Source organism: Oncorhynchus clarkii, chromosome 4 (genome assembly GCF_045791955.1).
Source record: "Oncorhynchus clarkii lewisi isolate Uvic-CL-2024 chromosome 4, UVic_Ocla_1.0, whole genome shotgun sequence".
In the NCBI taxonomy this organism is placed as follows: Eukaryota; Metazoa; Chordata; class Actinopteri; order Salmoniformes; family Salmonidae; genus Oncorhynchus; species Oncorhynchus clarkii.
Window position 1 is genome coordinate 45,015,178 of NC_092150.1, and position 27,678 is coordinate 45,042,855.

Sequence of the window (27,678 nt, forward strand, 5' to 3'; positions counted from 1 at the left end):
AATAAGGGTGCAAACCAAACAGTAGATTTTAAGTAGAAAGTCCCTTTAAAAAGCTTGCCTCCCCTTTTTCATGAATTACGGTAGCATTTTTATCACATGACCATGAAGAGTTAAAGAAATAGGAAGTGAATGCTTTCACCGAGGTGTTTACAAAACAATCTAGCTTGGGTCGTTACTAGGAGGCTTTCAGTGGATTTTAACCAATATTTGGGGGAGGCTAATTTCTAGAAAATGGCAAAACTACAGCTTTTGAATGCTTACCTCACCGAGCGGTTAATGGTGGCTGTAGATGAGATACTGGAGGTTGTTGGGGGGACAGTGTCAGAATTCGAGGACGAGACTGCCCGGACGAAGAGAGAGAATGAACTCCTAAAACGAAGGCTACGAGAAGTTGGACTCGACACAGGAACGGAGTGTTCAGCAGGTGATGATGCAAATGGCTCTTTGTCTATTGTCTAAAAAACGGACCTCTCCTCGTCTACTTTATTTGCACTCATCTGAGAAAAAAAAGACCTCTGCTGCCCATACTGTTTTCACCTGTCAATTCTTTCACTGAGTGTATATAAAGGGGAGGTGATGCAGGTTTTTCTAGAAGATTATGATATGGGGCATTTGGACAGTCTCAAGCCTTGTAGATCACCAGATTACACAAACAAGCTCATCCTACAGAATGCTCGAGAACTCGAACTCGTGCCTGGGTCGTTGCTTCTGTAGTTGTTTAAACTTAATCAATCTGATTTGTTTCTCTTTTCTGTCTGTTTGTCGGTATGTCCGTCTGTCCATCCAGTCTCGACCAGGCCTGTTTCTCTCTCTGTGTCTGGGCAGCACCAGTGGAGCGCCGACCAGGGTCCAGACCCTGAGTCTACACACACCCAGAACCACATGGTAATGAGCCAGGATGAGATGCCTGCCACACAAAGCCAGCTACCCACAGAGTGCACCGAGTGGAAGAGTCTGTGTAACTCTCCATGTACCCTGTCCTCACAACAGACCGATACATCGGCTACCACCCCAGTAGTAGCTCCATTGACTTCAGCGTCCGTGAAAAGGGACTTGGACGAAGAAGACGACCAGCATCTCCTTCCCTCTGCAAATCCCTTCAGCAGCACATCATGCCCCGTGGACAGAGTGGTTTTACACTATAACTCTGAGGGCATCAAAACAGAGCCTAGTGATACTAGCCCTTCTGACTTGGGGTCAGTATCTGCTCAGATGGGGTATGGTGAACTAAACCCCAGTTCGGACCCTGGACCAGCCACTGTTGAAACCAGGTACACTGTCTCAGACCTGAGCGCTGACCTGGAGTCAGTGGTTGCAGAGAGCAGCAGGTATGGTGCCTCCACTGCCTCGGGCGTCCCCACTGACCTGGTATCAGCTAGTGCTGCCATGATCCCAGCCGGCTTTTTCCGTCAGATTGGCAGCGATGGTTGTGTAACAACAGGGCCAGAACAAGACTTTGGGGACGCCACCACCACCAGTACCGTAGGTCCCTTGACCTCCCAGTTCTACCCGGGTCAAACCAGACGTCAACAACAAACAAATAGATCAACAAATAGGTGTCATCAACAAATTAACAGGTCCACAAACAACAGGGGTCAACAACAAACTAACAACAGGGGGGATCAGAGGTCCCACCCGTGCCCTCAGTGTGGTAAGATATTCAGTCACGGGTCACGCCTCAAGATCCACCTCCGCATTCACACAGGGGAGAAGCCGTACGTTTGTGCACTGTGTGGCAAGCGATTCAACAACGATGGCACACTGAGGAACCACCGGCGTGTTCACACGGAGCTGCGTCTGTACGGCTGCCCTGTCTGCGGCATGAGCTTCAAGGACGCCTACACGTGTAGGAAGCACCAGCGTGTTCATAATGGATTGCGGCCTGCCGGAGACTCGGCCCACACCTGCAGCTTGTGTGGCAAGGCTTTCAGTGAGGCGGCTAAGCTGACCAAACACATCAGGACTCATGCGTCAGTCATTGGATGAGGGCAGTACGACCTATAAAGGCTTTTTTATAGCAATCATAAAGGATTTATAAGCACTATATAAATGCTTCACATATAATCTATAAGCGTATGTTATACACTATAAATGGTGTATAAAGGGTGATGTAACAATTCCCACTGTAGGGTTTATTGTAAGTTAATAGACCATTTCTAGATTATGACTTACACTTATGATTTGTAAAGCCTTTAAGTAGTGCTATATAAAGCCTTTATTGTACTTTGCAATGGAGCTCCCAGGTGGCGCGTCCTGCTCAGGCACTTCACCTGACGTGCAGAGGGGCGTCACTACAGCCTGACGTGACCGGGGAGCTTCAAGGGCGGTGCACAATTGGTCTAGCACTGTCCGGGTTAGGGGAGGGTAGGGTTGGCATGCAATTCCTTGTCTTAACTTGCTCTAGCGTCGTCTTATGGCGGACTGGGCACCTGCATGCTGACTTGGCCCGGCTGACTTCCAGGTGTGTATAAGAAGCAGCGTATTTGTCCAATCCTCACTTCTCCCGAGCCCGTTGGGGAGTTGCCGCAATGAAACACAATTGGATACCACAAAAATGCTTTCATTTCTAAACGGTAAACAGATATGTTTGAAAATCTCAAATCCAAAATGCTGGAGTATAGAGACACATAAAAAATGTAGCTTCACTGTCCAAATACACATGGAGGAGAGTGTATGACCATGGCTGCACCAGCTTCAACGGGACATGCCTTTGTGTGCTCTTGTCTGTGGCAGATAGTGAGCATCCTGCATCTGATTATACAGTCATCAGCGAACCCACAAGCAGTAGTTGAAGTCATCATCAGATGTGATGGACTACCTTAAGCAAGCAGCAAGTGTGTGTGTAGATTTTTTATTTATTTGTATTGTGCGTGTGTTTTATTTTACTGTATGCGCGCAGTGCATGTTTGTTTGTGCACCGGCCCGTCCAAAGGGCAGCGGGGCTCAGTCTGTTACGGGGAGGTTATTGACTTTTTCTGTGTTGTAGTATTGATCCACTTCCTGCTTGTGACTCTGGGGGTGGAGCCTGCTGACCTTAGAGACTGCAGAGGATGAACCATGGGTTGAAGACGTTGGTGTCAAACACAATTCCTGGAGAGCCGCAGTCGGGTCATGTTCACTTGAAACTATTTGAACTTGTCCAATAAGAGTCACTGATTCATTAAGTAGAAGGGAGGAACCAAAACCCACAGACGCTGCAGAGCAGAATCTAAAGGACTGGAGTTTTACTCATGTGGTTTAGGAGTCCAAAAACACGTTCCTTACCCCAGGATATGTCATAAGGTCACGCTATAGGAACATTTCAGGAAAAGGAGCACCCCGTGTCTGCACCGATCTGAGAATTTCATTTTGGATAACACAAACCAGCTTAGGATGCCTCTATTAGAGTCTCACCATGTTCTCTGATAGCAAGTGCTCAGACTTCAAGACGTATTGTGGCGCTGATAGAGCCTAATGTACAGTAAATGGGATTATTTTTAAACGTGTGTTGTTGTAGTCATGTTTCCAGTTGCCTTTAATTTAAAAGTTTGTCATGTAAAAAAACAGCAGCGTCTTATTGATTGTTGCTTGATACTTGTTCTGGGCAGTTGAAAATTGGTTAATGCTATCCGGAATCCTTGGAACGTCCCTAACTTTACCCTTACCTAATCGTAACCATTGTACATTTCAACTTCAATGAGTTAACGTTAGAGTTGGGATATCTGAAGGATGCAGGATAGCAAGGACCGTTGAACATGGTCAGAGGGTTTGCTAAGTTACTCAAATGTGAAATTGAACCAGGAGTGAGCTATTTTACTGTTCAGTAGTACTGAGGGAGTACTGGATTTCCCTCAGCCAAGCCATTTCACAAAATAGAAACCAAGTCAGACTTACACAGTAGTGCATTCCAAATGTACTTTCATATTGTACACAAAACACCTGATATAAATGTAAGAACAACAATTGTTAAAAGCAGAACAAGATAATCGAATACAGCCATTGAAACGTCAGTAAAAAAGCGACATTCACACATTCAGTCATGCATTAAGAGACAAAAACATGACATAAAATAACAATACAGGGAAAACACCTCAATAATATATAAAGTAATAATCTTTTTTTGTTTATCAAATACTTTTTTGGGGCAGGGGATAGTTATATAAGGGATGGGACAACTTGTATTAGTCAATTCTGTGTTGCATCATGCAAACACATGGAAGAATTTATGTATTCATAATATTATCCGTGTATGTCATGTTTGGGATGCAGTGAATGTGTTTGTCCCAAATGGCCCCTTATTCCCTATGTAGTGCACTACTTTTGACCAAGGCCCATAGGGCTTTGGTCAAAAGTAGTGCATTATGTAGGGAATAGGGTTCCATTTGGGTTCAAATGTCAACAATACAAACAGGATATCTGATGTTAGATATTCGTGTGCTGGTATTCGTGTAGCATAGGCATATTATTACCAACATAGATATCAATTTGTTATTAAAATAACCATAAAATATATGGAATTCAATCAAATCAGCTGAACAAGAGAAGTTAAAGAGCCCGTAGACTAAAACGTGCAGATGAAATCATAAAAAATTGGAAGTATGACGTTGAGTTGTGAATGTCAACATTAGTGACAAGAGGCCGTAAGGCAACGTGAACCGCATTCCCCATCACCACTGACCAACATCTCCATCTAACTCAGCGTTTCACAAACTCCGTCCTCGGGACCCCAAGGGGTGCACATTTTGTTTTTTGCCCTAGCACTACTCAACTGATTCAAATAATCAAAGAAACTCTAATCTAACTTGAAGGGTTCATCTACACCACCACTAGTCTATTCCATAGCATAAAGGAGTTGTGCTTAACAACATCCAGGCCTTGTATTGTATATGATTTTTATTCAGCATGCATCATTTCCGTGGTTTGTTACGGTGTGTAGGTTTGAATCACCTTTATAGACATAGAAACATACTGGTAAGTGCATTCTATCCTGTGGCAAGTCATCCCCATTTATACCTGGTGCTAACATGTGTCCTTTGGCCTGATTCTGTCCACATTTGGATTGTGCCCACATTTTTAGACAGGGGTAGACGATTAAAAGACGCATTGCTATCTGATTGTGATCAGATCTTATAAGTGTAAACAGACAAGATAAGGAAAATATCAGGAAGAACGACGCACGTTAGAACCAGGTATAAACAGGGCTCTAGAGAGCTTAGAAATGCTTCATCTTCGCTGAATTCCAAATCGACCCATAACCCCTACCACTGAGACACTACAGTAGATCTGAAAGGTTTCAATCGGATCCAAATCAATATGGTCATGGCTTCCCCCTTGCGTTCTGATAAGCTAGGTGGAATTTCCCCCATGTTTTTGGTCTCTCCAATCCTCTCAGATCTATAGGAATTCATAGGTGGTAGGGGGCTAGAGGGATGTTTTGATCTGTGTCTTGATTCTCCACACTTGCCTTGAAGGAGTTTCTACCGTTGATATATCCATGACTGGAAGTGTGCAACTTTGGGAGAAGGGTGAAGAATTAGGACAGCCTTGTGTCTCAGTAGATGTGTGGCCTTATTCATGACTTACGGATCTTGGGAGCTTGTGTATGTGCCAGCGCTCCACACTCTGACCCTTGTTCTTAAGGCAGTCCATCCAATGGCGGAGGGTGTCTCCCTGTGAGTGACAGCTCAGGCACACTCCACCTGTAAACATGATAAGCAGTGTCACCAAGTCCCAATGGAATATCTGCACAAAAGTTTGGCTTCTGTGGGTATAGGGATGTGTCAAGATGGGATTTGACTCTCGCTCCTGCTCTCTAGCCATCTCTCTCTCTAGCTCTGTGTGTGTGTGTGCATATGTGTGTATGTGTACGTGCATGTGTGCAAAGTGAAGAGTCTCACCTATGAAGTCATTGGATCGTCCCAGACAGTGACCTCCAGAGTCTTATTGGACAGCTCTGACATGGAGATCTCCTAAAATAACTCCTATAGGGTGTGAGGGAACCACAGGAGAGCCCATTCAGTAAGAGTAGGAGGAGGTTGCTACTGGACACTGATATATGGTCAGCTTTAGTAGGATTTGTGAGGGGTAAGCTGATCCCAGATCGGTGTCTAAGGGCAACGTCTACTCGTAACTGTGACATTACCTACAGAAGTACTGTAAACAAAATGGGGGGAAAAACAAAATCATACACACACACAAGGAAAGGGCCCGCATTCACAAAGCGTCTCAGAGTAGCAGTGCTAAAGCTATGAACAGACGGAATTTGATCCTAGATCGTCACTCCTACTCCAAGCACCTATACTCCAAGCAGCTTTATGAACACGGACCCTGGTGTCACTTGTTATGCAAAATGCTTTCCACTGTTGATCCAACTACTCCTTGGCCACATGACAGGGAGATGTATGGGAGGTCATTGAGAACTAGGAGACATGTCACAGCCATAGTTTTAGAAATAAGTGTTCTGGAGACATACGGTACAGTATATCCCATCTATTAATTAACAACCAGATATGAGCAGGAGCACTATCATCAGATGGGCCTGTAACTGAGCCTTATATTGTCTCCACTTGGAGTTGAATTTAGGCAGTTATAGGTTTCAGACTAGCCACATCTCTGCAATTATATCAAGGCCCAGTGATAGGTAATAGAAATAAAAGGCTTGCCGTTATTACTTCGCAATGCCCACGCTGTAGGATGAGAGGGGGAGAGAGGGAGGGTTGACAGAAATATAGAGATGAGAGAGCCAACCAAAGGACCTTACTGACATGCTTACTGTAAGTCTTTGTCAACACATTGATGTGTCCGTGGTAAAAGTGTTCAGACGATTGCAAATTATTATCGATTGTTAGAATTCAATTCAGAGGAAAGGGATGTAGAGGATGAGGGAGAGAGAGATTTTCCTATGAAAAGGGAGAGGGTAGAAGAGGTGATGAATACTGTATACTAGAACTGAGAGAGAGATAGAGAGAGGATGACAGATGAGGAGAGTGTGGGATATTGGACTGGACATCTCATTAGCATTGACATTAAGATTGACCCTCAGAGAGAGCATTGCTAGAGCATATGCTACAACACACTACATACATGCCTGGCACTCATGGTGCCAGTCTCCCCTGGAGACCCAGCAGGGACATACCTCATTGAATTCAGGGTTAAGGGTCTTTTTAATCACAGACGTCTTGTGTTTGGATTTCTTCCGTGTGTCGGGCTTCGGATATCTGAAAGAGTGAAAGATAGAGAGGGAGGGAGGGGAGTGAGAGAGGGGAGAAAGAGGTTTAGGAAAGTGAGAGAGGGGAAAAAGAGAGTAGGAGGGACAGTAATCATAGATTGACGCACAAACACTCAATCCCTCAAATGTGTGTGTGTGTGTGTGTGTGCGTGTGCGTGCGTGCGTGCGTGCGTGTGTGACAGAGCCTGTAGCAGTGTGTGTGGGGGGGGCAGGCGATAGTGAACTAAGCTCTTGTCTGTTCCTGTGCCATTTTGCCTAGGGAGGAATTAAATGCTTTGGAGCATTTTAAGAATGAACATTCTTAAACAGATGACACAAGGAAAACATTTAAGAGGAACATGGATGATGGAAAAAACAGACATGCTCTATGCCTTTCTCTTTATCACACGGATGCTCTCTTGCCACCCAGACCAATTGAAGTGAGTGATGGTCTTCTTGGGCCCCATTCAATTTCAGGCTCAAATTAAATCAAACTTTATTAGTCATGTGCCGAATACAACAGGTGTAGGTAGACCTTACAGTGAAATGCTTATTTACAATCCCTTAACCAACAGTGCAGTTCAAGAAAGAGTTAAGAAAATATTTACCAAATAAACTAAAGTAAAAAATGTAAAGTAACACAATAAAATAACAATAACGAGGCTATAAACAATTTGTTATTTGTACATGTAGGTAGGGGTGAAGTGACTATGCATAGATAATAAACAGCGAGTAGCGGCAGTGGGGGGGTAGAGGGTGTCAATGTAAATAGTCCGGTGGCCATTTGATTAATTGTTCAGCAGTCTTATGGCTTGGGGGTAGAAGCTGTTAAGGAGCCTTTTGGTCCTAGACTTGGAGCTCCGGTACCGCTTGCCGTGCGTTAGCAGAGAAAACAGTCTATGTGGTGCAGCTGTAGAACTTTTTGAGGATCTGAGGATTTGAGGATCCCATGCCAAATCTTTTCAGTCCCTGAGGGGGGAAAGGTGCTGTCATGCCCTCTTCACGACTCTTTTGGTGTGTTTGGACCATGATAGTTTGTTGGTGATGTGGACACCAAGGAACTTGAAACTCTCAACTCTGTTGGGGCGGTAAGCGAATTGGAGCGGGTCTAAGGTATCCGGGAGGATGCTGTTGATGTGAGCCCTGACCATCTCCCCTGGTGCTTTCAAATCTGATAGAACTGGATAGTGGATTGGTCTAGATTCAAGTAACATGGTGATGCTGACAGCTAGCCTTCAAACAGGACAATAAAAGCTTCCATTGTATTGATTTCCCGACCGACCAATGCCAAAAAGGAAGGAGTTAGGAGAAGGTGAAAGGATCCTAATGGATCTAGGCCCAGGTCATCTCTCCTACCCATATTCACCCCTCTCGCTTCACTCTTTAACCTATTCCAACTCTCCTCTCCTTTCATCTGAAAACCCAGTAACCCCCCCTTCTTTCTCCTTCTTATTTTTGATTTTCAATACTGCCATCCACACGGTTTGAACACTTTACTTCTGTCTGCTTTTGTGCTCAATTACAGCTGGTAATTGATGTGTTCTTGACACTAAGACTGCTGCGTTTGATATATTATACTGTTAACTTGTCATTTATAATGTCCTCTCAATCTCCAGCTTCTTCAATTCCTGCTTGGCTTGAATAAGAATGCATGAAGCTTAAGGAAAACTCTCCTCCTCCTCCTAGTCAGACATTGTTGAGTGCCAGAATGAAGATATTATAATGGAAAGGAGAACGGATGTTTAAGAATATAAAAAAAAATCAATCAAGTCAAGATCGGTCGTCAGTCACCTCTAGTGTGCTGTGTCTACACTTGTAAATCATTGTTTCGTGTTGACGTTTTGGCAGCGAGGGTTTTCTCAAGAGTATAGGACTCTATTCAAACCTTAGTGCTGAAGATCCACTTCATAGTGTGATTGACAATTAAAGGCTATGCTCCCGCATTCGCGGAGACTACATTCACAGTAAACGCTGCATTTTTCGACTTAATCGGGAATCACCTTTACATTTTTATGAGGATCCTCAGTGATACAGATTGAATCCAGCCCCTAGTCTCTCAACAACTTCCTTCAATGACGTCTAACAGTCTATTATCTTCTTCATGATCCTTGGTTTCTCTGTAGTACGTTTACAGCCCCAGGAGATTAACATTCACTGCAATGTATTTTTCTTTAAGAGTCTACGGACGTACCCATGCGTCAATCTAAGTAACATAATAAAACAATCCCCACCCAGAATCTGTCATTTTAAACTAGACATATCGGGTTTTCAATCCACGGCATCCGCCTATGTCAGCCTTCCGCGTCTGGTTTGTCAGACCGTGAGACATCAAAAACGTCTGTAGTGTCTGTTTGGCCTACAAATTAAAATGACCCCTCTATGGAAAGATGAGACTCTCATAAACACGATTGTGATCTCCGTGTCGCGGGACTCGTCTGAAGGTAACCCATACAAATGAATGGAAGTATGGAGGTAGTTTTGTGCCAACAAAAATAAGGGGTTAAATACATGTGTAAAAAAGAAAACAAATACTGAGCTATCTCCTAGATATAGGACAGACCCTCCAAAACTTTATTCCTTATGATAATTTTTTTTTCAATTCAATATTTTGTAAAATATTTTTTTTTACATTTTCAGGAGGATACCTATAAAGGGGTCCTAAAATGCTGAATGATGAATGAAGCCGATGACTGAGGTGGTATACCCCTCAATGACATTGGATGAATCCTGGAACATATTCCAGTCTGTGCTAGAAAAACAGTCCTGTAGCGTAGCATCCGCATCATCTGACCACTTCTGTATTGAGCGAGTCATTGGAACTTCAAAAAATTGAAGAAGGCCCTGACCTACCTTGTAAATAGTCATCAGGTAAAGGAAGAAGATTGTGATGACATAATTTGACAATACTCACATTTTATTAATGATATTGTCCAGGCCCAACACTGAGTTTGTAAACTTTGATCCTGTCCAAGACAGCGTGGACACATTTTTACATGAGTATATGTCAAAGGACAAAGAGCTCAGAAATCTATGGAGACTTTGCTGCCAACTCCTCTTACTGTCACACGGGCAAACCTCAGTAGAGCGCGGATTCTCCATCAATCGGCAGATTGAAGTGGAGAACTTGAAGGAAGATTCATACGTAGCACAGATCTGTATAGTTGACCACATAAGAGCTGTGGGTGGCATACATAATGTGTGCATTGACAGGCTGATGTCAGTGGCATCTGCAAGGCAGAGGTATGTGACACATCAAGAAGAACAGAGACAGAGAAGAATGGATGAGCTAAAAAAAACAGAAAAAGAAAAGACATTATAGATGATATAGATGAACTTAAAAGGGAAGAAAAGAAGACCGACAGATGACATAAATCCTCTCGAGACCTCTGCAGACAAATTTGCCCTCAAAGCGGAGAGCACAGGCAACCTCACTCTTATTGTCAAGTCCAATAGCCTGAGAAAGGGTCCTAAAGATAAGAACACAAATAGCTGAAATAGAAACACTACTCAACGAAAAAGTGAATGATCTGAAAAGCAAATGAAGGGGCAAAGCAGCAAAAAGCAAGGGTTGGGCACTGTTTTAACAGTTTGAGAAAGGGCAAAACACTACTCAATGAGTAAGTGATAAAAAAAATATGTGAAAAGCAAATGAACCAAAAAGGCCAACAACCCCAGAACACAAAGGTTGGGAAAATGTTTTATTTATTTTGATCCAATTAATTTTCATCTAATCTTTTATCGTTGAAAAACATTTTATTTGTAGTCATGTGTTTATCTATTCATTTGGTCATGGTCATTGTCACGTTCATGAAAAAAAGGTAATGTTTTTGCTCTGCAACCTGTTTTGTGTTGTTAAGCTGGTGTCACGATCGTTATAATGAGTTAACCAAAGTGCAGCGTGATCTGGGTTCCACATCCTTTTATTATTAGGTGAAACTCACAGCAAAACAAAAACAATCTCAAAACGAAACATGAAGCTAACGATAGTGCTAACAGGCATACATAGTCAAGATCCCACAAAGCACAAAGGGAAAATGGCTGCCTAAAAATGATCCCCAATCAGAGACAACGACAAACAGCTGCCTCTGATTGGGAACCATACATGGCCAACATAGAAATATAATCACCTAGATGACCCACCCTAGTCACACCCCAAACTAACCAACATAGAGAATAAAAAGCTCTCTATGGTCAGGGCGTGACAGTACCCCCCCCCCCCAAGTTGCGGACTCCGACCGCAAAACCTGACTCAATAGGGGAGGGTCCGGGTGGGCATCTATACCAGGTATAGGTATAGCAGGTATAGGTATAGCAGGTATAGGTATAGCAGGTATAGCTCAGCTCAGCCTTTCGAGATCCACATATGTCATTGCACATTTGAAAGCTATGTTGCCCGCTACGGGATAGCAGAGACATTAGTGACAGATAATGGGCCACATTTTTCAGGGAGAGACCTGCAACCCTTCGCAACAAACTATGGCTTTGAGCATGTGACGAACAGCCCTCGGTTTCCCCAGAGCAACGAGCCGTTCAGACAGTCAAAAACCTGCTGAAGAAGGCTGCTGATCCCTATCTGTCATTGCTCGCCTAGAAATCTACACCTCTAAGCAATGGATACAGTCAAGCGGAACTAGTCGCCTGCACACTACCTTACCAGCCACGTTAGAACCAGTACTTCCAGACTTCAGGAAAGCTCATGCTACATCAAGAGACATTGGGTGAGAGACATTTCCAGCCTGTCCTCAGGAGACAATGTGTGGATCACTGAAGCAAAAGTACAGGGCACAGTGACATCTGCACTTCTCAATCCCTGCTCTTACCTTGTCAGCGAGCCACACTGCACACTGCCATCATTTGGTGCCTATGCCTGCTACAAAGAACAACTGCGAAGACAGCCAACAGTTGCAGCTACCTGAGGAGGACATACCTACCCTTCCCAGGCAGACTCAGATGTCTACCTCTGTGAACTGTTAGGTCACACCTGCCTTTGTGAGAACAAGATCAGGCGGAGAAGTTATAAAACCAAAGAGACTTTGAGTGACTGAAAGTAACGTGTATAAAAGTTTAAAGTAGTGGGGACAGTTCAACAGAAATATTTGTTAAATAAAATAACAGTGAAATGTTTACGTGATAAACTGAACTTTAGTAAAAAGCCAGACTGGGAACAGGTCTGTTTTACAAGGGCAGAATAACCCCTTATAACCTGCTGAGACAAAGGCAGGCTACCCTTGGTTCTCCAGAAAGGGAGATGTGGCGTAATGTTAATGTTGAGTAGTGACTTAGAGGGGGGCTGGAATGTCACAAGAAGAAGGCGGAAGCCTAGGTATGCTTTACATGCTGACTAGACCGGACGCGCATGTTCATTTTGTCCATTCACACCAGACGCAATCAGGACACAAAGGTTGAAATATCAAAATGAACTCTGAACCAACAATATTAATACGGGGACAGGTCGAAACGCATTAAACATTCATGGCAATTTAGCTAGCTAGCTTGCTGTTGCTAGATAATTTGTCCTGGGATTTAAACATTTGGCTGTTATTTTACCTGAAATGCACAAGGTCCTCTACTCCGACAATTAATCCACAGATAAAAGGGTAAACCTAGTTAGTTTATAGTAATCTCTCCTCCTTCAGTCTTTTTCTTCTTCTTTGGACTTTGTATTGCAGTTGGCAACCAACTTTAAGGTGTATTACCACCAACAACTGGACTGGAGTGTGGACCTCATTTCATCTTTCAATCACACGCTGTTAAACTCAGCAAAAAAATAAACGTCCTCTCACTGTCAACTGCATTTATTTTCAGCAAACTTAACATGTGTAAATATTTGTATGAACATAATAAGATTTAACAACTGAGACATGAACTGAACAAGTTCCACAGACACGTGACTAACAGAAATTGAATAATGTGTCCCTGAACAAAGAGGGGGTCAAAATTAAAAGTAACAGTCAGTATCTGGTGTGGTTCCCAGCTGCATTAAGTACTACAGTGCATCTCCTCCTCATGAACTGCACCAGATTTGCCAGTTCTTGCTGTGAGATGTTACCACACTCTTCCACCAAGACACCTGCAAGTTCCCTGACATTTCTGGGGGGATGGCCCTAGCCCTCACCCTCTGATCCAACAGGTCCCAGACGTGCTCAATGGGATTGAGATCCGGGCTCTTCGCTGGCCATGGCAGAACACTGACATTCCTGTCTTGCAGGAAATCACTCACCGAACAAGCAGTATGGCTGGTGGCATTGTCATGCTGGAGGGTCATGTCAGGATGAGCCTGCAGGAAGGGTACCACAAGGGAGGAGGATATATTCCCTGTAACGCACAGCGTTGAGATTGCCTGCAATGATAACAAGCTCAGTCCGATGATGCTGTGACACACTGCCCCAGACCATGACAGACCCTCCACCTCCAAATCGATCCTGCTCCAGAGTACAGGCCTCGGTGTAACGCTCATTCCTTCGACGATAAACATGAATCCGACCATCACCCCTGGTGAGACTAAACCGCGACTCGTCAGTGAAGAGCACTTTTTGCCAGTCCTGTCTGGTCCAGCTACGCTGGGTTTGTGCCCATAGGCAACGTTGTAGCCAGTGATGTCGGGGGAGGACGTGCCTTACAACAGGCCTACAAGCCCTCGTCCAGCCTCTCTCAGCCTATTGTGGACATTCTGAGCACTGATGGAGGGATTGTGCATTCCTGGTGTAACTTGGGCAGTTGTTGTTGCCATCCTGTACCTGTCACGTAGGTGTGATGTTCGGAAGTACCGATCCTGTGCAGGTGTTGTTACAACTGGTCTGCCACTGCGAAGACAATCAGCTGTCCGTCCTGTCTCACAGTACGGACATTGCAATTTATTGCCCTGGCCACATCTGCAGTCCTCATGCCTCCTTGCAGCATGTCTAAGGCACGTTCACACAGATGAGCAGGGACCCTGGGCATCTATCTATGGTGTTTTTCAGAGTCAGTAGAAAGGCCTCTTTTAGTGTCCTAAGTTTTCATAACTGTGACCTTAATTGCCTTCCGTCTGTAAGCTGTTAGTGTCTTAACGACCGTTCCACAGGTGCATGTTCATTAATTGTTTATAGTTCATTGAACAAGCATGGGAAACAGTGTTTAATCCCTTTACAATGAAGATCTGTGAAGTTATTTGGATTGTTACTAATTGTCTTTAAAAGACAGGGTACTGAAAAAGGGCTATTTCTTGGTTGCTGAATTTAGATTAGATGAGACTAACTAAATGGGAACAACCATCTCAGTAACAGGTGCAATAAGTCCATCTACTAACACATTGGATTAGTTTAGAAATTTTTTTTTTTGCAAAAATACCCAAACAAACAATTTTAAAAATCAACCTGCAATAGAACATGCTGGGAAATATAATAATGATGGGCATAGTTTTTCAGAGCATGATGATTGAATCTTTATATTCAAAATATGTAACATCTGCACATGTACCCTAAAAGGTACTGAACAGTACCATGTGAGATTATACATTGTCTACCTCTGAAGGTACATTATGTGTATTTTATTTAAATATTTTTGTACCCCTGGGAACAATACTGTACCCTAACCGTACCCTTTTTTCTGAGAGTGTGATCCACGAATGCAGTCAATGCTAACCCGGTTCAACCGGGGCATTAATCGAGTCCCCTCAATGAGAGAAGAATGATAACCATTGAGTGTTATGCCTCATTATACCATATTATTCCTTGTAATTTCTGTCTTAGTATCTGGGTTCCTTTGTACCCTCCCCTTAGACATCAGTAAGGAGGTGGAACAGCTGCGGGAGGCGTTGCTGTTAGGGAGTGCCCGTGTGGAGGCAGAGTTAGAGACCAAGCGGTGGGCGGAGCAGGGCAGGAAGCTGCAGAAGCTCAGACCCTGGAGATCACCCAGCTGACACTGGACAGGCAGAACAACCAGGAGGCCATCAAAAGGTAGGAGGGGTGAGTGTGTGTGTGTGTGTGTTTGTGTGTGTTTATAACTGTGTTATGTGTGCGTCCCCAGGTTACAGCACGAGGTGAATGTCTTTGAGCAGGAGTGCTACGCTGCATGCATTCTGGGATACGGTTACCATTGTTACCACATATTCTACCACATTTATTGGCACATAACTAAGTGTCCAAAATTGCACTCTATTTCCGCCTTTATATACTTTTGCCCAGAGCCTAAGTAGTAGTGCATTAAATAAGGAATAGGGCACCATGCCATTTGAGATTTACCCCAACTCTAACACTGATTCTCCACTCTTCCTCTCCTCCTCACAGACCCTGCTCTCTCTCCCTCAGTCTGAGAGACTGGACTCTTCAGCCCAGCTTCCCCTCTCTCCCCCACACTGGATCCCCAGGAGACGGACTCTTCTCTGGAGGGCCAAGCCCCAGACGGCTCTTTTACAAACCGTAATGGCCGCCACACTGTGGGGAATGTTGATGACTTCCATGCCCTGTAGCAGCAGATCCTGGAGGGACACATCCTCATTGGCAAGATGGAGGCTGCCCTCCAGGCCACTGCCAACCACGCCCTGTTGGAGCTCATCCTGGATAAGGTGAGAGGTCAGGGGTCATTTAGAGGTTAGAGGAGCAGCAGACATTTTACAGAGGAGTTAATGATCCCAAGAGTAACAGTTGTGGGGGTACCCTCAGAGCACCAAGGTCAGAAACACATACTCCTTATAAAGCATTCATAAAGCATTCATAATGCCTTCATATGCATGACATACAGAGACAATGGGTCACTCTTTGTGTTTGTTTGTAAGAGTTACATTAAAGGGAATTGCTTTCGCTGTTAGCGCGTTATGTGTGTGAAGTTACTGATCATTGTTTAGAGTTTGTATGCTTTAGTGGTGACTTTGTTAATACATGTCACGTCACTCCAGGTGCAATCAGTGTAACCTCACTGCTCTTTACAGGTGTGTGTACATGTTTGAAATGTGACGGTGTTAATAAATTTGTCACGTCACTCCAGGTGGAATCAGTGTAACCTCGCTGCTCTTTACAGGTGTGTGTAGATGTTTGAAATGTGACGGTGTTAATAAATTTGTCACGTCACTCGAGGTGGAATCAGAGAGGGGTCACACTCACTGCTCTTTACAGGTGTGTGTAGATGTTTGAAATGTGACGGTGTATTTTTTGACTGTCTGTGTGTGCCTAGGAGCTGTCTCTAAAGGCCTAGCCCAAACCATGAAAAACAGCCCCAGCCCATTATTCCTCCTCCACCAAACTTTACAGTTGGCACTATGCATTGGGGCAGGTAGCGTTCTCCTGGCATCCGCCAAATCTAGATTCGTCCGTCCGACTGCCAGATGGTGAAGTGTGACTCACCACTCGAGAGAATGTGTTTCCACTGCTCCACAGTCCAATGGGGGCGAGCTTTACATCATTCCAGTCGACACTTGGAATTGCGCATAGTGATCATAAGCTTGTGTGTGGCTGCTCGGCCATGAAAACCCATTTCATGAAGCTCCTGATGAACAGTTATTGTGCTGATGTAGCTTTCAGAGGCAGTTTGGAACTCGGTAGTGAGTGTTGCAACCGAGGACAGACTGTTTTTACACACTCCAGCACTCAGCGGTCCTGTTCTGTGAGCTTGTGTGGCCTACCACTTAGCGGCTGAGACGTTGTTGCTCCTAGACGTTTCCTTTTCACAATAACAGCACTTACAGTTGACTAGGACAGCTCTAGCAGGGTAGAAATTTGACGAACTGACTTGTTAGAAAGGTGGCATTCTATGAAGGTGCCACGTTGAAAGTGAATGAGCTCTTCTACTGCCATTCTACTGAATTCTACTGTCTATGGCAACTGCATGACTGTGTTCGATTTTATACACCTGTTAGCATAAGGTGTGGCTGAAATAGCCAAATCCGGATAAGATAAGTATTCAATCCCCTGTTATATTCACCTTTGGCAGCGATTACAGCTTTCTGGTAAGTCTCTAAGCTTTGCACAACCGGATCTTACAATATTTGCAATATTTATTATTTTTAAAATCCTTCAAGCTCTGTCATGTTGGTTGTTGATCATTGCTAGACAGCCATTGCCATAGATTCTCAAGCTGATTTAGGTCAAAACTGTAACTAGGTCACTCAGGAACCTTCAATGTTGTCTTGGCAAGCAACTCCAGTGTATATTTGGCCTTCTGTATTAGGTTATTGTCCTGCTGAAAGGTGAATTTGTCTGTTGGAAAGCAGACGAACCAGCTTTCCCTCTAGAATTTTGCTTGTGCTTAGCTCTATTCTATTTATTTGTATAATAAAATACTCCCTAGTCTTTGCCAATGACAAGCATACCCATAACATGCAGCCACCACCGTGCTGGAAAATATGAAGAGCTTGTGTGTTGTGTTCGATTTTCCCCAAACATAATGCTTTGTATTCAGGATATAAAGTACATTTCTTTGCCACTTTTGTTGCAGTTTTACTTTAGTGCCTTATTGCAAACAGGATGCATGTTTTGGAATATTTTTATTCTGTACAGGCTTGTTTCTTTTCACTCTGTCATTTAGGTTAGTATTGTGGAGTAACTACAATGTTGTTGATCCATCACAGCCAGTAAACTCAGTAACTGTTTTAATGTCACCATTGGCCTCATGGCAACTGATTTAGGAAGGATGCCTGTGTCTTTGTAGTGACTGGGTGTTACGTTCCCACAAGACAAACTCAATATGTCGCTCACAACAATGAAAATCTCTTTGATAACCAAAACAAAACCGAAAGGGGTTCTGAAAGGCACCGTTTTCCACATTTAGTTACGTTACAGCCTTTTTCATCATCTAGCCAATAACATCCCTACGATGAAGCATGGTTTCAGTTTTTCAGTTGCACGAAATGGGAGACTAGTCAGGATCGAGGGAAAGATGAACAGAGCAAAGTACAGAGAGATCCTTGATAAAAACCTGCTCCAGAGAGCTCAGGACCTCAGACAGGTGGCAAAGGTTCACCTTTCAACAGGACAAGGACCCTAAGCACACAGCCAAGACAATGCAGGAGTGGCTTTGGGACAAGTCTCTGAATGTCCTTTAGTGGCCCAGCCAGAGCCCGGAATTGAACTCGATCGAACAGCTCTGAAGAGACCTAAAAATAGCAGTGCAGCGACACTCCCCATCCAACCTGACAAAGCTTAAGAGGATCTGTAGGATAAGAATGGGAGAAACTCCCCAAATACAGGTGTGCCAAGCTTGTAGCGTCATACCCATGAAGACTTGAGGCTGTAATCGCTGCCAAAGGTGCTTCAACAAAATACAGAGTAAAGGGTCTGAATACTTATGTAAATTAGATATTTCAGTTTTTTTTTTGCAAACATTTCTAAAACACTTTTTGCTTTATGGGGTATTGTGTTTAGATTGATGAGGGGGAAAAAACGATTTAATCCATTTAGGAATAAGTCTAACGTAAAAAAGTGTGGAAAAAGTCAAGGGGTTTGAATACTTTCCGAATGCACTGTAAGTCAGTGATTGAGCACCAGTGGACACTCCTCAAAGGAGGAAGGGGAGGACCATCCTCCTCAGTGAGTTTAATAAAAATAAAAATGTTCTAACATTTAAAAAGTAATAATTTTGATATAAAATTATACTAAATATTCACGTCACCAAAGAATTTATTAGACTTACTTACACGGTAATTATGACAGCTTACGGTGGACATCCTCCAACCTATCAGAGCTCTTGAAGCATGACTCTTGAAGCATGGCTCTTGAAACTGACATGTTGTCCAACCAATCAAAGGATCAGATAATGTATCTAGTACTGAAAGCATTGTAGCACTGCAGTGCATACAATGTGGTGAGCAGTTGACTAAAAGAGAGAGAAAGACAATAGTTTAAGTTTTTAACAAATTAATTTCTTTCTTTTTTTTCTTTCTTTCAATATAAGGAGAAGCAAGAGAGAGATTTAAAAATATATATATATATATATTTTTTAGAGATTTCATCTTTTTTTTCAGTTACTTACTTACTTAGCAAGCGAATGCAGCTAGCTAGTTTAGCCTACTCAAACACACGCATCTCAGATAGATATCAAAAAGAATATCCAACACTGGAAGTGAAGGTAAGTTTTTGGTTTTACTCATTTATTGCCACCGTGGCCTGGCATTGTAACTGCTAAACTATATTGCATGATTGTAGCGAGTTTACTAACACGTTAGTACAAGTAGCTATGTTGCCTATGTTGTGTCTTTGGCTATGCCGGATTAAGTGATATGACATGCTATTCTATAAAATAATTTCTCTGTAATTAATAATACCTGATTGAGCTAATCATGTAAATGTAATTAACTAGAGAGTCGGGGCACTACGAAAGAATATTAATAGAGCTGTTATCTTCCGAATAAACTCTTAAAGACCTAGTAATATTTTACATCAATAGCAGTCAATATTAATCATCATTAATTCAATCTCATCTGAAAGTTGTAAATTCTTGGTTATCTGCACAAACCCTGGCTAACAAGTTGAATCAGCAATACAAAATTGGGTATAATTATTTATTTATTAAATACCTAACTAATCACACAGAATTACATATACACATAATTAATCAACTTGATTACAAATTACGTCATAAAGGAAAACGTCCCTAGCGGGCGGAACAGATATGGCAGCTTGTTACACAAAAGAAAAGAGGCTGGGTTTGAGTGAAAGAGCGGGAAGACTGAGGAACAAAGGCCGAAGCTGTGCTGTCGTAAATACAGTATCTTATGCATTCTAAATTACCGCCCATTTGGAAAAGGAAAATGCAATAAATATTTACTCTGAGCTGCGCTTCGGTAGGTTGGTGGTAGATGGAAGGCCGTGTTGCCAAACCGAGTCCTTTGTCCTTGGTGGTCCTTGAATGTCTCTGGTGGTCAATTGTATACGTTGTAGTAACGTGTGAGATAGACGGGATACTCTGTCTGTTCCTTCCTAACCCTCGTTTGCAGTTGCTGTTGCTAACTCAACGGCTAGGAGGTATCACTTCTGTAGTGAATAAGAGTTTAAAGTTCATACCATTCGCAACCAAAGCTCACGCTGATGTTGGCTTCATTCTGTAGTTATTATCTGAACCATTCTGACATCGGACCGTCGTCCTCACATCCTCGGAACAGGAGGTTATATTGTCGTCAAGGCTTTATATAGGAAGGGAGAGGAGGGCGTGTTTGAAAAGTTTTATAGCCCATGTCCCTTCACAGGGGCGGGCCACTGATTGAGCAGAGCCCTTATGAAAACCCAAATCTCACATTTTAGAAGCTAAAATCACATTTCATCCCATCACGAATAATTTCATATTCAAACATTTAAATTGAACAACAATTCCATGTGAATCCGATAACTCTGATGTGTAGATTTTCCACTGTAGAGTTTATGTCATCTTATCATTGATGAGAATGTCTCAGATGACAACCGAACTGACATTCTATTCATTAAGTATCACTGCATATGTTCAATTGGTCAGATGACCAGAATATAGTTAATTTCCCCCCACCTTCTGATGTTCCCAGAATCTCTTTGTTAACCAAGGGTTTTGCAAATGTAACATCAGTAGAGAGAGGAAAAGGGGGGAAGAGGTATTTATCACTGTCATAAACCTACCCCCAGGCCAATGTCATGACACCTATGAAGTCAGCTAATATGGTGAGAACAGTGTGTGTAGCGTTTAGTGGTTATGATATAAAGGTTTGGCTTGGAAAGGTTTCTTAGCCTGGTCACAGACAGCTGATATGTTGTGCACTGAAGTTAACAAGTGAAGGGAAAAGGTGAGAGGAGGAGAGCGCATAGATGCGAGAAGGACTTTACAATGAGTAAAGTGATCATGCTGTTTGTATGTGGCTGCTATGAAACTGAACTGTTTGCACGTTATCATGATTCTGTTGAAAAAGTTTCTTAAACAGAAGCAAACGGAACGAAACGTGGATAAACATATCTGAAATTGTCCAATAGAAACTCTTGTTTGTAATTGTTGGACTAATGATACCACCCTAGATCAGGTAGACGCACGCAAGAGTGTGCAAGGCGGTATTGAATGTGTCACTGTCACCTTGATTACTCAAATGTTTCTCTCGACCTGTGCACCTACGTTGTAAACTTTCATTCATGGGCTAGGTTGTAACAACCTCATGATGGTTATCGGGAAAATTTGAGTGTCATGTAGTAGCCTAAACCTATTGATGTTACATTGAGCTGGGTGAATGGAATATGAATGACAGTCATCCAACATGCTGTAATAGAAATAAGGCCATTCTCATAAAAAAATTGTCATCCCTCATCTTAAATGTCACTGACCACCACTGGTATCAAGATAAGGTGACTCAGAAGCATTTGATTTTGCAATCACATATATTATTTTGGATTTGTGTGCCCATGATAACTGTTTTCAACCCATAATATAAGGAGACATGAAATGTTACGCAGGCATATTTCTGAGATCTCTATACAAAAACACTGTCCAACAGCTAGATCCAAGATTCTTACAGAATTTAAGTTCAATGTCTAATTTAACTGATTACTTAACTGTAACTTACTCTTTTTTCATGATGGGAATAACATAACATGCTCCACCAAAGGCTTTTGAAAAAAAAATGGGTGTTAGATGATACTGGCAGCCTTTTTATATCAGTTTCCCTTTTAGAAGACCATGGAGCTCAAGGACACACACTTGTGAGTGCATTTGACGGCAAGTTTTGTTTTTGCAATTTAGAAATAGGGAATTACTTTTAAAACAATACACAATCTAACTGTCATGTAGGCTATATCTCCTTGAATTATATCTGTGAAACTAACCTAGTATAAAAACCCTGCCTAACATCAACTAATTTCAGCTCAAGGGTAGCCTACATTTTCAGACGCGAAGAGATGCAAAGCACCAGACTTAAGTTATTTTCTCATTATTCATTTAGTTTAAGCAGTTGAATGAGCAGTCACAGAAATTGCTATTCTTTTACATTTTCCTTTCTTTGTCAAGGGTTCTTCAAATAGTCAATTTCTTGACAATAACCCTTAATTCTTTGGCAGAAATGTATTTTCTAAACTAGAGCATTCCCAAAGAAAGGACTTTAATTGACACAAATCGGTTACTGCCACCTATTGGCTTGTTTGAAGATTGCAGCCCATGACACCTTCCATGAAGACAAATTCATAATTAAAGATGTCCTCCAGTGATGTTGGAAAAGTAATATCCCAAGTATAAAGACAGTAAAGTACACACACCAAAAGGTAAAAATAGGTTTTAAGCAAAATAGGGTTTAGACAACTGCAAATTTCAAGGAATAGGGCATACAAGGAGTTGGTTGGATGGGAAGTTGTGACGTCAGCCTCAGCCTTGCTTGAGGAACACTAGAGGAAAGCCCACCCCCGTGCCATGTCATGATTTACCTGGACAACCTATTGAGATTAACCTTTTGTTAATAAGTAGTTCAGGTGATAAATGAGTTGAAAAGGAGACTGGAGTAACACTTTAAACCTAGACTTAATACAATTTATGAAAGCATTTATTTTCAATACACTTTGTAAAATAAATCAATTTTAAGAACCTCTTTGCTTTAAAAAAACATTAAGTGACAAATATCATCAATTAAGACTTAAAAACAAAATCACATTGATACTGAAACACAATGCAGTCTGCAACCACTCCCATTACTCCCCACTTGTTTGGGAAGGTCGTCCAGAAGACCGCTTGCACGGTGGTCTACATCACCTTCAGTGGAGGTCTACCCATGACTGAGGTGAACAACCAATATGGGGGCCACTCCCACTCCATACCATCAGCTCTATGAAGGAGAGGACTGAAATCCCCCTTCACTGACGCTAGAGTCAAACTCATTGGCAGCATGTGACCCGTCCTCATATTCACCCCTCTCTACATTGGAGTTCACTGTCTGTCTGCCCATCTTGTTTTGTCACCAAAGCGGCCATGGTCGGTTGCCAGTGTTAGCCGTCCGATTTGCCCTGAAAGGAAAGACAAATGCACTTTGGTTACGGTTCTGCCTAGTTGACCGTTTGCTACATGAGGGCACTTGAGGGTGGTAGGAACAGAGTACCAAGATAGAAACAAAACAATTCCTTAAAAATTGTATTTAGTAGGTCAATAAGCCTACAAAAATATATATAATTCACTGTAGAGCAAATGTTGAATATTCACTTCCTCAGACTTCATATTGTGTCCCACACTTGTTTGAAATTGTGAAGTGCATTCAAAGATTGGAGGGGGTTGGCTTACCTCCATTTAGTCACTCCTTGGCCTTCTTTTCAGTGTTCTGAAGTTTCTCTATGAGCTTGCGCTCGTGGCCTCCGGGGTTGGGTCGGTTGGTATTGTCGATGGCTTCCTTCTTTGACCTCCCCTTGCGGCTAGCGCCACCTGGAAACAGTGCGAGTTCACAGTTCAGATTGTGAGACTTTGAAAACAATAACACACCAACTTGCCCCCAATGCAACATTGTAGCAGTCAACATGTGCCACTTGCAACACGTTGAGGAGTTTGGAAACTTGAGCGTTCTTCATAGATTGAACCTCACCGACCCATAGAAATTGAATGAATCTTCAAATTATTTGTGGCTACCATTATTTGATGGTCATAACTTGATAATTCATTGCACAAACAAACATAAGAATTACTGATTCTTACTTGTGTATTTTTCTGAAAGGTTGTAGTATTCATATTCGTCGTAGTGTTGTTCTTCAAAGTGGGTTGGCTCAAAATTCTTCACGTCTACGAAACTTGCCATAGCGACGCTTCTATTGAACAAATAAAAAGTAACTGAGAAATTACTTTTCGCTGGACAGCAACAAAACAACTTTAGAAAGCAGTTATTTTTCCACGGGTGTTTCTCTTTCTTTCAACTCTGGAAATGAGTGGTTTTCTGCACTTGCCCATGTGCTTAATAAAGCATGGTCGCTCCTCCCTTTCTCCTTGTTATGAGTCCTTGGCCCTTGCCTGAGTCAGTGAAAGTTGCATGAGTTTTTGGTAAATATTTGACGCCAACTGACTTCCAAGGTCACCCATGTTTGTTTTTTTTATCAGGTGCCCTTTATTGATTTCATTTGCTATTCATCTTGTGGTACATGTTTTCTTTCTTTCTCTCTCTCTCTCTCTATTAGTAGCCTGTTTGTATTTCTGTAAACTATTCCATTGCACAATTATGCTTACTTTCTTTCTATTGGTCTTCTTCCAATAGTCATTTATTTTACATGGTCAATTAACACATTTCTTAATTCTAAATGCACCTAGTTTCCTTCACCGACATGGTTTATCTGCCCTATCAACCCCTCCCTCCTCGGAGACAAAGATTAGATGAATAATGTTTTTCCTTCAGTCTTATCAACATCTGTGGTTCAAAACTCACACTTCTCACGTTTTCTAACAGACCCCCTTTTCTTTGTTTGTCCTCCATTTGTCTGTCAGGGCTCCATCCAAAGGGTGCTTGAAGGTGAGGTGTGTGAATGTGAGCATGGGGAACCAACTTTTGGTGACAATGCAAACCTGTTGATAGATTCTGGTTGTTCAGTAGGCATTGAACCCATTTTGATCGCAGTTCTATAGCACCCATGAAATCCCATTGTGTGTGTGTTCTCACGTGTGCATGTTAGTAGAGAGTAAATTAAATGTATGTGGTACTATACTGTATAGCGAATACATGTAGGCCTACATAAAGGAATATATATATATATACAAATATATATACAGTGGCTTGCGAAAGTATTCACCCCCCTTGGCATTTTTCCTATTTTGTTGCCTTACAATCTGGAATTAAAATAGATTTTTTTGGGGGGAGTTTGTATCATTTGACTTACACAACATGCCTACCACTTTGAAGATGCAAAATATTTTTTATTGTGAAACTAACAATAAATAAGACAAAAAAACGGAAAACTTGAGCGTCCATAACTATTCACCCACCCAAATTCAATACTTTGTAGAGACACCTTTTTCAGTAATTACAGCTGCAAGTCTCTTACAGCATGCCCGTTCTTTAAGGCAAAACTGCTCCAGCTCCTTCAAGTTGGATGGGTTCCGCTGGTGTACAGCAATTTTTAAGTCATACCACAGATTCTCAATTTAATTCTCACTGTTCCTTCAAGTCTGACCAGTCCCTGCTGAAGAAAAACATACCCACAGCATGATGCTGCCACCACCATGCTTCACTGTGGGGATGGTGTTCTTGGGGTGATGAGAGGTGTTGGGTTTGTGCCAGACATAGCGTTTCCTTGATGGCCAAAAAGCTACATTTTAGTCTCATCTGACTAGAGTACCTTCTTCCATATGTTTGGGGAGTCTCCCACATGCCCTTTGGCGAACACCAAATGTGTTTGCTTATTTTTTTCTTTAAGCAATGGCTTTTTTTCTGGACACTCTTCCGTGAAGCCCAGCTCTGTGGAGTGTGCGGCTTAAAGTGGTCCTATGGACAGATACTACAATCTCTGCTGTGGAGCTTTGCAGCTCCTTCAGGGTTATCTTTAGTCTCTTTGTTGCCTCTGATTAATGCCCTCCTTGCCTAATCCGTGAGTTTTGGTGGGCAGCCCTCTCTTGTCAGGTTTGTTGTGGTGCCATATTCTTTCAATTTTTTAATAATGGATTTAAGGGTGCTCCGTGGGATGTTCCACGTACTTCTTATTCTTCTCTCTACTTCTCCACAACTTTGACCCTGACCTGTTTGGAGAGCTCCTTGGTCTTCATGGTGCTGCTTGCTTGATGGTGTCCCTTGCTTGGTGGTGTTGCAGACACTGGGGCCTTTCAGAACAGGTGTATTATATACTGAGATCATGTGACAGATCATGTGACACTTAGATTGCACACAGGTGGACTTTATTTAACTAATTATGTGACTTCTGAAGGTAATTGGTTGCACCAGATCTTATTTAGGGGCTTCATAGCAAAGGGGGTGAATACATATGAACGCACCACTTTTCCATTGTTAATGTTTTTGAATTTTAAACAAGTTATCGTTTTCATTTCAGTTCAACAATTTTCGACTATTTTGTGTAGGTCCATTACATGACATCCAAATAAAAATCCATTTACATGACAGATTGTAATGCAACAAATTAGGAAAAACGGCAAGGGGGATGAATACTTTTGCAAGGCACTGTATGTACAGTTGAAGTCGGAAGTTTACATACACCTTAGCCAAATACATTTAAACTCAGTTTTTCACAATTCCTGACATTTAATCATAGTAAAAATTCCCTGTCTTAGGTCAGTTAGGATCACCGCTTTCTGTTAAGAACGTGACATGTCAGAATAAGAGTAGAGAGAATGATTTATTTCAGCTTTTATTTCTTTCATCACATTCCCAGTGGGTCAGAAGTTTACAGACACTCAATTAGTATTTGGTAGCATTATCTTTAAATTATTTAACTTGGGTATAATGTTTTGGGTAGCCTTCCACAAGCTTCCCACAATAAGTTGGGTGAATGTTGGCCCATTCCTCCTGACAGAGCTGGTGTGACTTAGTCAGGTTTGTAGGCGTCCCTGCTCGCACACGCTTTTTCAGTTCTGCCCACACATTTTCTATAGGATTGAGCTCAGGGCTTTGTGATGGCCACTCCAATACCTTCAATTTGTTGTCCTTAAGCCATTTTGCCACAACTTTGGAAGTATGCTTGGGGTCATTGTCCATTTGGAAGACCCATTTGCAACCAAGATTTAACTTCCTGACTGATGTCTTGAAATGTTGCTTCAATATATCCACATCATTTTCCGTCCTCGTGATGCCATCTATTTTGTATAGTGCACCAGTCCCTCCTGCAGCAAAGCCCCCCCATAACATGATGCTGCCACCCCCGTGCTTCACAGTTGGGATGGTGTTCTCCGGCTTGCAAGCCTCCCCCCTTTTCCTATAAACATAACGATGGTCATTATGGCCAAACAGTTCTATTTTTGTTTTATCAGACCAGAGGATATTTCTCCAAAAAGTAGTCCCCATGTGCAGTTGCAAACCATAGTCTGGCTTTTTTATGGCAGTTTTGGAGCAGTGGCTTCTTCCTTGCTGAACGGCCTTTCAGGTTATGTCGATATAGGACTTGTTTTACTGTGGATATAGATTCTTTTGTATCTCTTTCCTCCAGCATCCTTTGCTGTCCTTTGCTGTTGTTCTGGGATTGATTTGGACATTTTGCACCAAAGTATGTTCATCTCTAGATGACAGAAGGCGTCTCCTTCTTGAGCAGTATGACGGCTGCGTGGTCCCATGGTGTTTATACTTGCAAACCTTTGTTTGTACAGATGAACATGGTACCTTCAGGCATTTGGAAATTGCTCCCAGGGATGAACCAGACTTGTGGTCTACAATTTTCTTTCTGAGGTCTTTGCTGATTTCTTTTGATTTTCCAATGATGTCAAGCAAAGAGGCACTGAGTTTGAAGGTATGCCTTGAAATACATCCACAGGTACACCTTCAATTGACTCAAATTATGTCAATTAGCCTATCAGAAGCTTCTAAAGCCATGACATAATTTTCTGGAATTTTCCAAGCTGTTTTAAAGGCACAGTCAACTTAGTGTATGTAAACTTCTGACCCACTGGAATTGTGATAC

The 27,678-nt window shown here is 42.4% G+C and overlaps 2 protein-coding genes across 7 annotated transcripts; one reads left to right on the forward strand and one right to left on the reverse strand.

Moving 5' to 3' along the window:
• The first annotated feature begins 97 nt into the window (after positions 1-97).
• Positions 98-3,495, forward strand: LOC139406850 (uncharacterized). The gene is made up of 2 exons (XM_071149939.1): positions 98-424; positions 788-3,495. Exons 1-2 carry the CDS (start codon positions 232-234, stop codon positions 1,984-1,986), a joined length of 1,392 nt encoding a protein of 463 aa, XP_071006040.1. The 5' UTR covers positions 98-231; the 3' UTR covers positions 1,987-3,495.
• Positions 3,496-3,827: 332 nt separating this feature from the next.
• LOC139406852 (nuclear protein 1-like) lies at positions 3,828-24,026 on the reverse strand. 6 transcript variants are annotated; one of them, XR_011634035.1, is made up of 6 exons: positions 23,771-24,026; positions 23,366-23,503; positions 18,795-18,973; positions 7,115-7,196; positions 5,877-5,960; positions 5,588-5,678 (listed from the first exon to the last, which is right to left on the reverse strand). XR_011634035.1 is itself a non-coding variant. In XM_071149944.1 (3 exons), exons 1-2 carry the CDS (start codon positions 23,868-23,870, stop codon positions 23,376-23,378), a joined length of 228 nt encoding a protein of 75 aa, XP_071006045.1. In that variant the 5' UTR covers positions 23,871-24,026; the 3' UTR covers positions 18,980-20,279; positions 23,366-23,375. The 6 variants fall into 6 exon arrangements, 3 of the variants coding, with proteins under 3 accessions (XP_071006045.1, XP_071006044.1, XP_071006043.1); XR_011634034.1 differs by lacking the exon at positions 18,795-18,973 and having other exon boundaries at positions 3,828-5,678; XR_011634036.1 differs by lacking the exons at positions 5,877-5,960; positions 18,795-18,973 and having other exon boundaries at positions 5,606-5,678.
• Positions 24,027-27,678: the final 3,652 nt, after the last annotated feature.

What these genes read in the sequence shown, in the direction of transcription:
- LOC139406850 (XM_071149939.1), top strand. Translation starts at nt 232, where the DNA reads ATGGCAAAACTACAGCTTTTGAATGCTTACCTCACCGAGCGGTTAATG. An exon ending in AGGAACGGAGTGTTCAGCAG is followed by an intron (nt 425 to 787) that starts GTGATGATGCAA and finishes CTGTCCATCCAG; the next exon opens with TCTCGACCAGGCCTGTTTCT.
- LOC139406852 (XM_071149944.1), bottom strand. Translation starts at nt 23,870, where the DNA reads ATGGCAAGTTTCGTAGACGTGAAGAATTTTGAGCCAACCCACTTTGAA. An exon ending in CCTTTCAGAAAAATACACAA is followed by an intron (nt 23,504 to 23,770) that starts GTAAGAATCAGT and finishes CACTGTTTCCAG; the next exon opens with GTGGCGCTAGCCGCAAGGGG.